The sequence below is a fragment of the Periplaneta americana genome, chromosome 17 (assembly GCF_040183065.1).
Source record: "Periplaneta americana isolate PAMFEO1 chromosome 17, P.americana_PAMFEO1_priV1, whole genome shotgun sequence".
Taxonomy (NCBI): Eukaryota; Metazoa; Arthropoda; class Insecta; order Blattodea; family Blattidae; genus Periplaneta; species Periplaneta americana.
In genome coordinates this window covers 1,512,040-1,524,636 of record NC_091133.1, presented here as the reverse complement: position 1 = coordinate 1,524,636, position 12,597 = coordinate 1,512,040, and the positions used below count along the sequence as shown (strand labels likewise).

The 12,597-nt window shown below is 34.4% G+C and overlaps 1 protein-coding gene across 8 annotated transcripts in view; it reads left to right on the top strand.

The window, feature by feature from the left end:
• The first annotated feature begins 357 nt into the window (after nt 1-357).
• LOC138693009 (uncharacterized) overlaps nt 358-12,597 on the top strand; it is an 82,099-nt gene continuing 69,859 nt past the window's right edge. For 3 of the 8 annotated variants that reach the window (XR_011330202.1, XR_011330197.1, XM_069816518.1), the window contains exon 1: nt 359-2,236. Coding sequence is in view for 2 of the 8 variants with exons in the window: in XM_069816518.1 (XP_069672619.1) it covers nt 2,119-2,236 (118 nt within the window). In the remaining 6 variants the exon portion in view is untranslated. Of the gene's footprint in view, nt 2,237-10,070; nt 10,492-12,597 lie in introns of all 8 variants that reach the window. The other 5 variants (XR_011330201.1, XR_011330200.1, XR_011330198.1 and 2 more) reach the window with 4 other exon arrangements.

The following is a 12,597-nucleotide window of genomic DNA, read 5'->3' as shown; positions in this document are numbered from 1 at the left end:
AACTGTTATCTTCCTTTTTTTATCATTATTGTTTGTTTAACTTTCCAGAGTACCTATTAAATACCATACTGCAATTTGAAGAGCTGTCAATTTAAATATGTATATATGTGATTTATCGATTACAGTTTTGCAATTTTTGCTAGAAATATGTGCCTAGGGATTCTATATTACGAAACAAACAAGGAAGTGTGAGTCCTCCAGGAAATTAGGGACATATGGAATTCCTATTATCATAAGATCTTCTATAACGTAATAGCTATTTTGCAATGTTTTGGTAGCAACAAGATGGCGTCAGGCCCATGAAACCGGCTTCACTCCGTCCAATGGTATTAAGATGCTAGTGTCTACTCTATGTATTCTGTGCTCGTTGGTAGCAGCCTTGCGCGCGTCCGCCATGACACTTCACCTTGGCAAAATATATTTGGATTTTGTGGGGAAAATTTTAGAACATGGACTGCACCTACCAAATTATATCTTAAAATACTAAAAAGAGCTTGGGTTTAGCTTGTAGATTAGTGTTAGTGTGCAAAAACTGTGGAGAAGAACATACGTTTCCTTCCTCTAAATATACAAACAATGGGTATGAGGCGAATTTGAGATTTGTGTATAGTATGCGTTGCATAGGAAAGGGAAGTGGGATAGAAGTGGTGCTAGTAAAGTTTTGTGCTCTGTGTTGAATCTTCCCAAACCACGTACAAGATTCCAGGGGCCTGTTTCTCAAAAATACTAGTTTAGTAGTTCACCAGTTACTAGTTACCAGAGTATATTTCACCAGCTCTAGTAGATTCTGTTTCTCAAACTATTTTACTAATCTAGTAACTTGTGACAATTTTTCACTAGTTACATGATCTGTTTCACCAGTCAGCTGATTGAGTTCATTTGTTTATAGTCATTGGTAGGTATTGTTATTTGAGGTTAGAAGGCTAAGTTGTTTGTATTGTGGTTTCGATTTCTCTTTTCGGTTGAAATTCCATCAGTTGAAAGCAAATTAACTATACTCAATATGATTAATGAATCAAAGGATTATTATTCGGTGCTTTTTCAAGCATGTTAACAAAAAATGATGAAATAAACGAATGGACAAAAAGTGTTGTAATGTGTGAGGCTATGGAACTGATACCTCAGAACAAAGATTATGCATACGTTAGGGACACTTACTGGCCCAACATTAAGAAAGCAATTTTGATAAGTACCATTTCAAATTCACAGTATCGTAATTTGAACATATGATGTAGCTAGTGGGTCTACTGCCGACATGAATGCCACTTATGACTTGATGAAAAATTCGCTAATTTTTTTTGTTTTACATTTTATCTATTCATAAATTATTGCCGTTATATATTTAATTTGTAGGTTAAAGTTGACAATGTCAGAAGAACTGGCAGTGGAGGAGGAAAGCTAGTAAAAATTAGTTGATGAATTGGTATTAGATTATTAGGAAAAAATTCTGCAAGTGTTGCTGGTCTAGGACAGAAAGACTAGATGGCATTGGAAAATAATCAACATCCCGATTTGTAGAGCAATTTGTATTTGAAGCTTTGCTGATAATGCAAGACTTCTATTATTTTTTGTCTTGTTATGGCAGGTCCCACTATATTTAACAACTTTTCAAGCTTTTCAGTACTTTACCTAAACCGTTCATTATATTTAAACAATGCTCCCGTAAAGGAATAATAATTGTTCTTTCTCGATACAGTTTTAGCTCTTCTCACAACTTCTTCATGACTTCATTCGGAATCACCAAACCAGATATTAAAAGAAAATAACTACAATATTTTGTTTTATCTGAGAAAGGTTGTCACTGGTAACTGATAATATAGAAATCACCAGTCTTTAGAGTCTTGTAGGAATATTCCTGTTGAATACTAGTGTAATCAACTAGATTAGCATTTTGAGAAACAGAATCACTTATGAACTGGTGAAATCGACCAATATTACTAGTCTGTGAACTGCTAACTACTACTTTACCCTTGTAGTTTCTAGAAACACAGACTTGTAAAATAAACTAATATTACTACTGTACAGACTAGTATTACTAGTCCATGAGTTTTGAGAAACAGGCCCCAGGAAGTAACTGAAGTTATAGAAAGGTCTCTTGGAGAAGTGGCAACAGAGTGCATGGTTGAGGCAGCAATGGAAGCAGTTCAAGAAAATGCTGGTTCAACAGATGGGAGCTGGCAAAAGCGTGGCCTTACTTCACTGAGTGGTGTGGTCACAGCAACTAGTATAGACAACAGTAAGGATAAGTTGTGAATGAGAAACCATGTGGTGAACATTTTAAAATTGAAAAATGGGAATGTTTCCTAAGGGATCAGACTCTTGGTGTAAACAGAGCAGTGTATATTAGAGAGTACCGCATTCTCGACGGCGGCGGCCATATTTACTCCTTGCAAATCAAGATTTCAGGTATAACTCCCTGTCAAGTTGATTTGAATAATCAACAATTTTTCCCTCGAAATTATTCAAATCAACTTTACAGGGAGTTATACCTGAAATCTTGATTTGCATAATACACGTCACTGTTCGTCAACATAAAACCACAATTTAAGTCACATGGAGTTAGTGTGCACTCAATGTTGGTTGCTTGACGGTTGTCAGCCCACTTTGAGGTCTGTGGATATAGAGGGAAAAATTGGATCGGTGTCAGAGTTCCCGGGTAGCTCAGTGGTAGAGCGTTGGTACGTTAAACCAGAGGTCCCGGGTTCGATACCCGGCTCCGGAACAATTTTTCCCTCGAAATTATTCAAATCAACTTTACAGGGAGTTATACCTGAAATCTTGATTTGCATAATACACGTCACTGTTCGTTAACAGAAAACCACAATTTAAGTCACACGGAGTTAGTGTGCACTCAATGTTGGTTGCTTGACGGTTGTCAGCCCACTTTGAGGTCTGTGGATATAGAGGGAAAAAATTGGATCGGTGTCGGTTAGAGTTCCCGCGTAGCTCAGTGGTAGAGCGTTGGTACGTTAAACCAAAGGTCCCGGGTTCGATACCCGGCTCCGGAACAATTTTTCTCTCGAAATTATTCATATTTACTCCTTGATCGGCACAGAACCGTAAGCAGTAAGCAGTAGAAGAAAGGTAATTAAAGGCGATATCATACATGTTGTAATTTATTGAACACAGGAGACAAGAATTAATAAATATTATTGTAATAATGAAATGACTCATGAGAGATAACACTTTATTATTTGTTATGTCCATTTCAATAGGGATAACATCAGCAATTTTCTAGTGCAATTCTCACACCAACATTTCAACCGCCACATTCAGCAGATTGTTGTAGTGCATTTTCTATAACAGACAATTTTCTTAACAATAAATAGGGTGACTGCACCATTAGTCAGTCTGTTAACAGCACTGTAATACACTAGAGTAGTTTCTGATAAGAAAACCATTTAACATTATTTCCTTTATTAATCACCATTACAAACAAATAGTCTAGTTTTGAAATTTCACATGACATAACATTATAACTACACTTTTTGGACTAAAAATAATATATTTTCCTAGTAGTAACAAATTCTCCAGTATTCGGCCACATAAATCCAGCATCCAGCCAGCTTGAAACCAGTACTCAGCCTCTAAACCAAATTTAGGTTAAATTCAATTTGACTGTTAGAATATGATAAAATAAACATTATACTGTACTTTCATTATACAGTATTACAAAATAAATAGAAGGAATTACAGAAGGCATTTCTGAGGTAGACACTATTGAAACAATATTCCTTAAAAAAAAAAAAATCAGCAAAATATAGACCTAATATAAATTTAGCTTCCCTTACGAAAGGGTTGCCAGATTTGACAAAGCGTATTACATATAATTTGGAAACACACCTAAAAGGTAAAATGATATACATTTGAAACGGTTAGGGAATTGAATATACAAAATGTCAGAAAAATTTACACCTAAGTAGCGTTTGTGCTCATTTACAGTTAAGAAGGGGGAGGGGGGAAATATCGTCAGATAGGTTAGAATGATTGGAATGTCATATACCGCGAGAAAAATAATAGTACGGATTTGTTGGCATTGATATCTAAACCAATCAACAGCCATCGGTTAAGATAACTTGAAATTTCCATTATCACTCCCATACAAATGATTTCTCAATATCTGAACCGATCCTTTGAGGGCACTAATGGCTATTTCCTTCACAATGCTGTGTGTTAGGTCCAGTTGACAGTGAAATTCTTTACCCTCTGCAATATCATATGGCAATGCATTAAGCCCAGTACATTTGAATTGAAACCAGTTTGAACAATTATCACACCAAATATTTTTCAAATCTTCATCTTCAACGTCACTAATAAGTTCATCATTACAAGCAGTACACAGTTGTCTTAAATAATTGTCCTCTTCCTGAGATTCATCATCTGGATCAGCATTTGCATCTGAGATGAATGTAGATTTCCTTTTTTTGTCTTTGCTATTTTTCATAAGAGATTTTCGATTCTCCCTCTCCTCTTTTCTCTGTTTTAATTTTGTTTCCTCGATTTTGGTCAAGTTCTTTTTATGGAAGAACTCACGCCATGCTGCTGATGAAATAGTACTTGGAACTCTCTCTTCAACTGGTCGTTGCTTTTTTGTATTTGATAAGGGACCTGGCCAGAACAGATGCTCTTCAAAATTTTGTCCCTCTTGCAATGTCCCTTACCAATGTTTAAATTATTTTGCTGCATCTCAAGCAAAGCTTCCATTAACTCCCTCTCTCTTCATATTGGTGAATCGCAGGGGCGAATGCTAGTCACGAAAGTTAGGCTTGCTCTTTTATTCATAGGGGAAGATAGGAGGATATAATAATTCATAATTAATAAAACTAATCAGACCCACATAAATAATTTATTTTATAATTGTGAAATCATTATGAGTCATGGATCATATTCGCTTATCAGATGTAGAAGTTCGATATAATATAACAAACAAGGCCAACAAAACAGTCTATTTAGTTTTTTTCGACCCTGTCAACCAATGCACATTGTTGTATTGAGCTGCACTGAACGAGCGCACATATTCTCTATAATGTCTGTCTTCTCTTGAATAGTCCTTCGGGAAAATGGATTTAATAGTAAGGTTTCAATAACACACAATTCTGAACTCATTGCAATACTTCAAATTAATGTTTAAGAATTAATAATACTTGCAGCAGCTAACATAATGCATTCCGCTCATACAATTACATTGCACTCGCAAATCACAGCACATTCCCACTGTCAATACTGCTCTGTGTAATGTTAAATAGTCGTTGGTGTAGCTCTCCGACCAGAGCTTCAAACAACACATAACAGAAGCATGTGCGCCTAGGACGGACTAAGGAGGAAGGCACTTGCGCGCGCATCATATTCTTGCTATTTCTACGTCTTTCCTGTAGCTCCGAGAAACGAGCAAGCGTTGCGATACCTGCGGTGTGCAACCTGCGGATGGTAGTACTACGCCTATACAGTATTCCAAAAATCAAAAGAAATTTTAATGTACGTAATCCCATTTTGAGAAATACACATTCTACGAAAATATTGGGCTTGCGCAGCAAGCATAGCATGCCCAGAGAAATCGCCCCTGGTGAATCGGTCGTTTCACCCTTTTAGTCGAAAACATTTTTATTTATAGGCCTATCTATAAAATGTATATTTAGGGAGCAAGTTGTAGGTAACTTCTCATGAGTTCTACACTATTATTATTACATTATTTTATTTAGATTTTAATATTTGAGATGGTGGCTGACTATAGGTTAATCAAGATACCAATAGTCAGCCTCTATCTGTCATATTAGGCTGACTACTGGCTTCTCTAACTTACTGAAGTCTCCTATAGTCAGCTCCATTGAAATACTGAACTTTACACTTTTAAAACACAAATTCAATGCTCATTTAACTATTCTAGAATATTTCAAGTCACTCAATCACTCTTTTAAGTGGCTATGACTTATAACGAAATACTGACCTTATAAAAATGACACTGCCTGTTGTTCAACGCACAAGAATATCATACAACAACAACAACATGGTGCTCTCCACAACATGTTTAGAGACTAACTATTGCTTTATATTTCTCACATCAAAGGTTACTAGAGGTTCGAGGGCAGGACAAAGAATGGCAGAGTACTGGTGAGCCAACAGAATATGTACATATTCTTTGATGCAATTATTTTTTTCATAATTATGCCAAGATGACTGACTACTGGGAGGTGGCTGATAGTAGGGTGAACTACCCTATATTCCAGTCATAAAATAGTGATAAGACTTTTTCAAATATATTATAACGAATTGGGAATGTATGAGTTGAAGTGTTAATGAATGAAGACTTCAAATCCTATAGTGTCAATACATTTTCTACCAACATTTTAGGTTTTTCTGCATTTAAAATTACATCAAACACGAATTTACAAGGGTATACAAGTGACATTTCCTTGTACGACTTCAGAGTCACTAATATGCTAATAAAATTTATAGATTCATCCCTGTATCAGTTATTAGAGATGAAATACAGTTTTCACAAATACTACATAACCTATTTTGTTTTATTTTGAACAAAACTGATCCCAACAAATTGTAAAGAGCTTGTTGTTCACTCAAGTCAATATTTATATTTTCAATTAAATTACAATTTGGCATATATCAATTTCTTTTGCTCACATTCATCTTCACTAAACCTTTCTGTTTCAGGTTAGTTACATCTGTACCTAGAAACTCAACTAATTGTTCAGAATCGCAAACTGCGTAATTTTCATGCTTTTTTTTATTTAGATAAACTGATTAATCATAATGCAGTTTTTGAATTCTGTTGCATCTGGGATTGGATTTAAGGAAAAGACAGTAAAAAATAAATTTTCTAACTCGTGAGTGCATCTAGCTAGCATAAGATATTTGAAGTTCCCTTTATTAAGACAATTTCTTGAAAATCAAGAACTGTTTTTATTACCAGTATTATACCAGTTTGTAATAGTTTCCAACATCCGCTTTTGCCCACCTTGATATTTTCAATTATAAGAAATATTACTTCATTATACTTACTTATGGAACCCGGAGGTTCATTGCCACCCTCACATAAGCTCGCCATTGGTCCCTAACTTGAGCAAGATTAATACAGTCTCTACCATCATATCCCACCTACTTCAAATCCATTTTAATAGTATCCTCCCATCTATGTCTCGGCCTCCCCAAAGGTCTTTTTCCCTCCGGCTTCCCAACAATACTCTATATGGATTTCTGGATTCGCCCATACCAAGCCCCTACAGTCTCGGCTGCGCGGAACGAGGAAACCGGGGCAAAATGAACACTGCGCTTGCCGCCATGATGTAGGAGAGCAGACGCATAATAGCATTACGTAAATCACACAATTTAACGCTGTGATGATCTAAAATTGACAGATTATGTCCATTTTCGACGTTTAACGTAAAATTAGGACGAAATAAATATATTCAAAGTTTCATTGATATGGGTCAAAGCATTAAAAGAAAGAAAATACGTACGCAGCAATTGATAGAAAACATGCTCATACATCCATAAATTGGCCTACACATTATAGAGTGTATAATTTTACGTTAATCAGCATATTGTTAGGTTTCAGAGAATCGAAAATTATATTAACATACATTACTCTTAGTTCACAAGACGTAAATACATGCACCTTGATTACACAAGTTCTTATTATAATCAAATTCTTAAGTGAAATAAATATGTGATAATCAGTATAGACCTGTTGTTAAGTTTTAGAGAATCGAAAATTATATTACCGGTACTTTTAAACCACAGAACATAAGTAATCACGCAAAATATAATGCGCAAAGGTAGCAAAATTACATTACATTTATAAGTCATTCTTCAATTAATAAAGGGAATGCTATCAACTATAAAAAGTAACCTACCGGTACCTAATACATTGCAATTAATAGGTAACATGAAGACCTAAAAACTATACATAATCACATTATGTAAAAAAACATACTTTTTATGAGTGGATTTTTTTTCCATAATATATTGTTATTTTAAATAAATAAATAAATATATATCATTGCTTGCGGAATGATAGTACGTAATTTTATGCACATATGTTATATCGATAAGATGGCATTCCTTGCTTTTTTAATAATATATATCCGGCAAAATATAAACGGGTTATTTGTATGTGAACTATATGCATTTATAAACCCCCCCCCCCCCAGTGAAAAATAATGCACTAGGAATATCTGCAAAAACAAAACAACAACAAAAATTGCTGTGCAAATGACAGCATAGACCACTCACAAATATAAAGTAATTTTAATGGCCTACGGGGCAGTGTCTCAACCTACAAAAAAATAACCTCTATTAAGTTACAAAATCTGCTACAATGTAATATTAAATGTTTAAATATTTATACACTTAATTAGGTAGATCATGTTTATTTGCTGTTAAACGCCAAAAGATGGTTTAACAGAAAATGATAACTTTTCTCTCCCTCCCCCCTCCTAGAATCCCATTAGTGATATTTAGTTCCCACAGGAAATTATGTATTCATTTCCTTACATCTGAAACATAGCATGTTCTCCAACAAGATCAAACCCACGGCTGGCTAATTTATTAGTTTAGTTAGGTCTATACATATTGATCATGAACCCTGAATCATAAGTTCACAAAGTAGGCTTAGCTATTATAGGCATTTATTTATTTATTTATTTACTTATTTATCCACCTGTAGATTTTGAATCGATTTTTATTATCTTGCAGATAAATTAATTTACATAATAAAAACAAAAAGTTATCTTTCCACTAATTATTATTATGTTTAATAACTGATGTGTAAGTCTAAATAATTCACTCAGTGCGATTTCTCTACAGTCTGATATACTTGTACTAACAATTTAAGTATTCTTTATTGTCGTAAACTACTGATTGATTTTTAATGATACTGATAGTGTAACAACAGAGATAATATATCGTACCTCTTGCAAATGGATTGGAAAATTAAACAGGGATGGTACAGCATCATCTTTCAAAATTCTATTGCCATTACTTTTCCAAAAATCCGTGTCTTTAAAATGAGCCGAACACAATTTTACGTTAGGTGAAGGCACAAATTTATCTCTTTTAATAGCAACAAGCCACTTTGCAAGTAGCTCGGGCTTCGTGTTTACCGCTGTTTGTACCTATTTAATGGCAGCGTAAACATGCGCAGACTGGTTTCAATTTTGGACAGCACACCAGTGCTCCGTGTGAGTCTAGTATACTATTATAACGTCTTTGGCCCATACGTGCTACATGCCCTGCTCATCTCAAACGTCTGGATTTAATTTTTCTAATTATGTCAGGTGAAGAATACAATTCGTGCAGTTCTGTGTTGTGTAACTTTCTCCCTTCTCCTGTAACTTCATCCCTCTTAGCCCCAAATATTTTCCTAAGAACTTTATTCTCAAACACTCTTAACCTCTGTTCCTCTCTCAAAGTGAGAGTCCAAGTTTCACAACCATAAAGAACAACTGGTAATATAACTGTTTTATAAATTCTAACTTTCAGATTTTTTTGACAGGAGACTAGATGACGAAAGTTTCTCAACCGAATAATAACAGGCATTTCCCATATTTATTCTGCGTTTAATTTCCTCCCGAGTGTCATTTATATTTGTTACTGTTGCTCCAAAATATAATAATTTTTCTGCCTCTTTGAAGAATAAATTTCTAATTTTTATATTTCCATTTCATATAATATTCGGGATTTACTACCAAACCTATCACTTTACTTGCTTCAGTAAAGTTCTGGTGTTTTCCTTAATAGTTTGTGTATTTTGTCCTAATATATTCATGTCACCCGCATACACAATAAGCTGTAATGCTAATTCAGTACAACAGCAATTGATTACACATTGATTAACTGCACAACAACACTGCATTCTTCAAGACAACGATGGAATATCACACTAGAAACCTGTGTTTCTATGCAAGTCTTGCGTTGTACTGAGTCTCCGCAGGAGTAAATATGGCTGCCGCATTGGCATTTGTCGGATCAAAAGAATGCGGTACTCTCCAATATACACTGCTCTGGGTGTAAATACAATGTGGATAAATCAACATATAAACATCGTGGATTACCAGCAGAAGTGATGACAAAATTGAATCCAATATACATAGACCTTGCTCATCCAGACCTCCTGAAGAAGTGTGTACACGGATTGACACAAAATCCAAATAAATCCTTCAACAATTTGGTGTGGTTGAGGGTTCCAAATCTACGTTTGTGGGCTTGAAAACTTTGAAAGCAGGAGTCTATGACGCAGTAATCAGTTTCAATGTAGGCAACAAAGGACAAGCTAAATTGTTACAGAATTTAGGTATAGCGCCGGGTTATAATACATTGACATTTCTCAGAGAGTTAGATGATATTCGAGTGGCAAAGGCAGATCAGGCAGTTGAATTGATGTCCAAGGCAGCAAGACAGAAGAAGACAAACCTCAAAAGAAGAAGAGAAGATGAGGAGGCCAACAATCCAGATTATGGAGCTGGAAAATTTTGAAAGGTATATGTAAACTTTAAATGCAGTTTTCTCATTTAAAATTGTTTTCAATATATAAGTGCACTTTACTAAGAAACTACTAAAGGTAGGAAGCTGAAATTTTGTATGCTTCTTCCCTAGACAGAGCTCTTCAATCGTAAGCAAACATTTTTGTGTATAGTTTCAAAATTTTCTGTTGAAAATTTCATACAAAATATAAAGTTTAAAAAAAAAAAAAAAAAAAAAACATTAATTCAAAATAAATGAAATGAATATTGGCTTTTGCTTACTTTTGCTCACAGAATCATAGATACTAACATATAAAAAATTCAGAAGTCTATCTCCAATATTTCTTTAGTAATGTGCACTTGGACATCATCAATTTAACATAGCAGAGATAGGAGTACCGGCTCAGTACAGTCTCCTTAAGAAAGATGTCGTACATAAGTATTAAAAGCTATGGATACTGTTTTCAAATGTCTGCTAAGAAGATGTATATCGTATAAATAGTAGAATGCCGAGATGTTGTGAAAGCCCCATAGCTTATCTTATGAGAAAAACGAGTGAAGGTCCGCTGAAAAATCACTTATTTGACACTAACATATGGAGAGTTGGTCCTGAAGAATGGAGAAGTTCCCCCTTAGAAGCCATTGAAGATTTACCATCATGGGTAGAGGTAGGTTTTATACCAATTACTTATTTATTCTGCCTTTGTCTGTACATTTATTGAAAAGAATTGAAGTAGTTTTAAAGAATTTGGTATCTAAAAGAAATTTATATATGTATACAGTCCTAGGCTTATATAAAAACTGTGGGGCTACTTTAAAGGTTTTAATCTTCTTCCTCCAAGTCCAGAAAATCATAATAGACCATATCTTTAAATCTGCTGTGTATCAGAAGCGAAATTATGACTGTCTTGAAACATGAAATTGTCGTCAATTCCTTCAAGGTTATTATTGATACCAGTTATATAAATGCAGATTAGGAGACTTTGTATGACTAGAATTCCACTTTAAATTTCGGGTTGCAGTATAGACATTGCTTTTGGCAAAACATTTTAGAGGAAAAGACGGTTCTTAGAAGCTGGTAAATACAGTAAGTGATATCACGTTTCATACTTAAATTGTATTACAACGAGATGCTTGTGTGACTAGAAAGTTATTTATCAGTTAAAAAAAAAAAAAAAAAAAGAAAGCAATAAAGTAAATACATGCATATTAGACGAAGTGTGAGTCTAATGATCAAGATTTAATAATAAAATTATTTTCCTTCTTGCTTCCATATTTTGCTAGATCTTCATAAACTTGCAGATATTCACAAGTCGTTGTGTGAGTGGTCTATGTACATTTCTTCTTCCTGGCTGCCATCCTGTGAAGGTCTTTATCTAACTAATCATGATCTGTTATGAGTCTGAACATATCAGCAGATGATTTTAGGGGTAAATCCGGGATTGGTTTTATATTCTTCAAGGGACTTATGCACTTCGATTTTTCTTTTTTAAGCATTAAATTTTTATTATAATTTAGAGAAAATTTTGTTTTATCAGTGAATTTTACGTCAGTGGTCTCAGGGGCCCTCAAATACAATAAAATGTTCAAGAACCTGGCGAATATAATCAAATAATGGATTTTATATTCATATTGAATTAATTTTTATAATTTATTCATTTTTATTATTTTTACTGAGAAAAATATAAATGATGATGTACTAAGTGCTTCCATTGGATCATCATGGATACATTTTTTCAGATGTTAATAAATACTAAGGGAATCCCAATCTTCTTCGAGATTTAATTTTTCTGTAAGATGCTCAGCATAAAAGTTTTTAATGCTTTCGTTCCTGTAACAAATGTAGGATGTATCTTGCAGTGCTTTCTCCAATGAAACTCTCCCTTTACACGACACAAATGTTTCGAGCTGCCTCCACTTCTTTTGCTCCTCTATTAAACTCAAACAAACAATATGTCAGAAGGGTTAATTTTTTCCACTTGACACTCCATCTTCTTTAGCCCACAAATAGCACAAACTTTCTTAAAATTCAAGGCATATTTACAAGCACAACACTCGAGTAACAAATGATAAACAGTCAATTCACAATGCAGTGTTGTAAGGATGGTACAGACTGATGCAT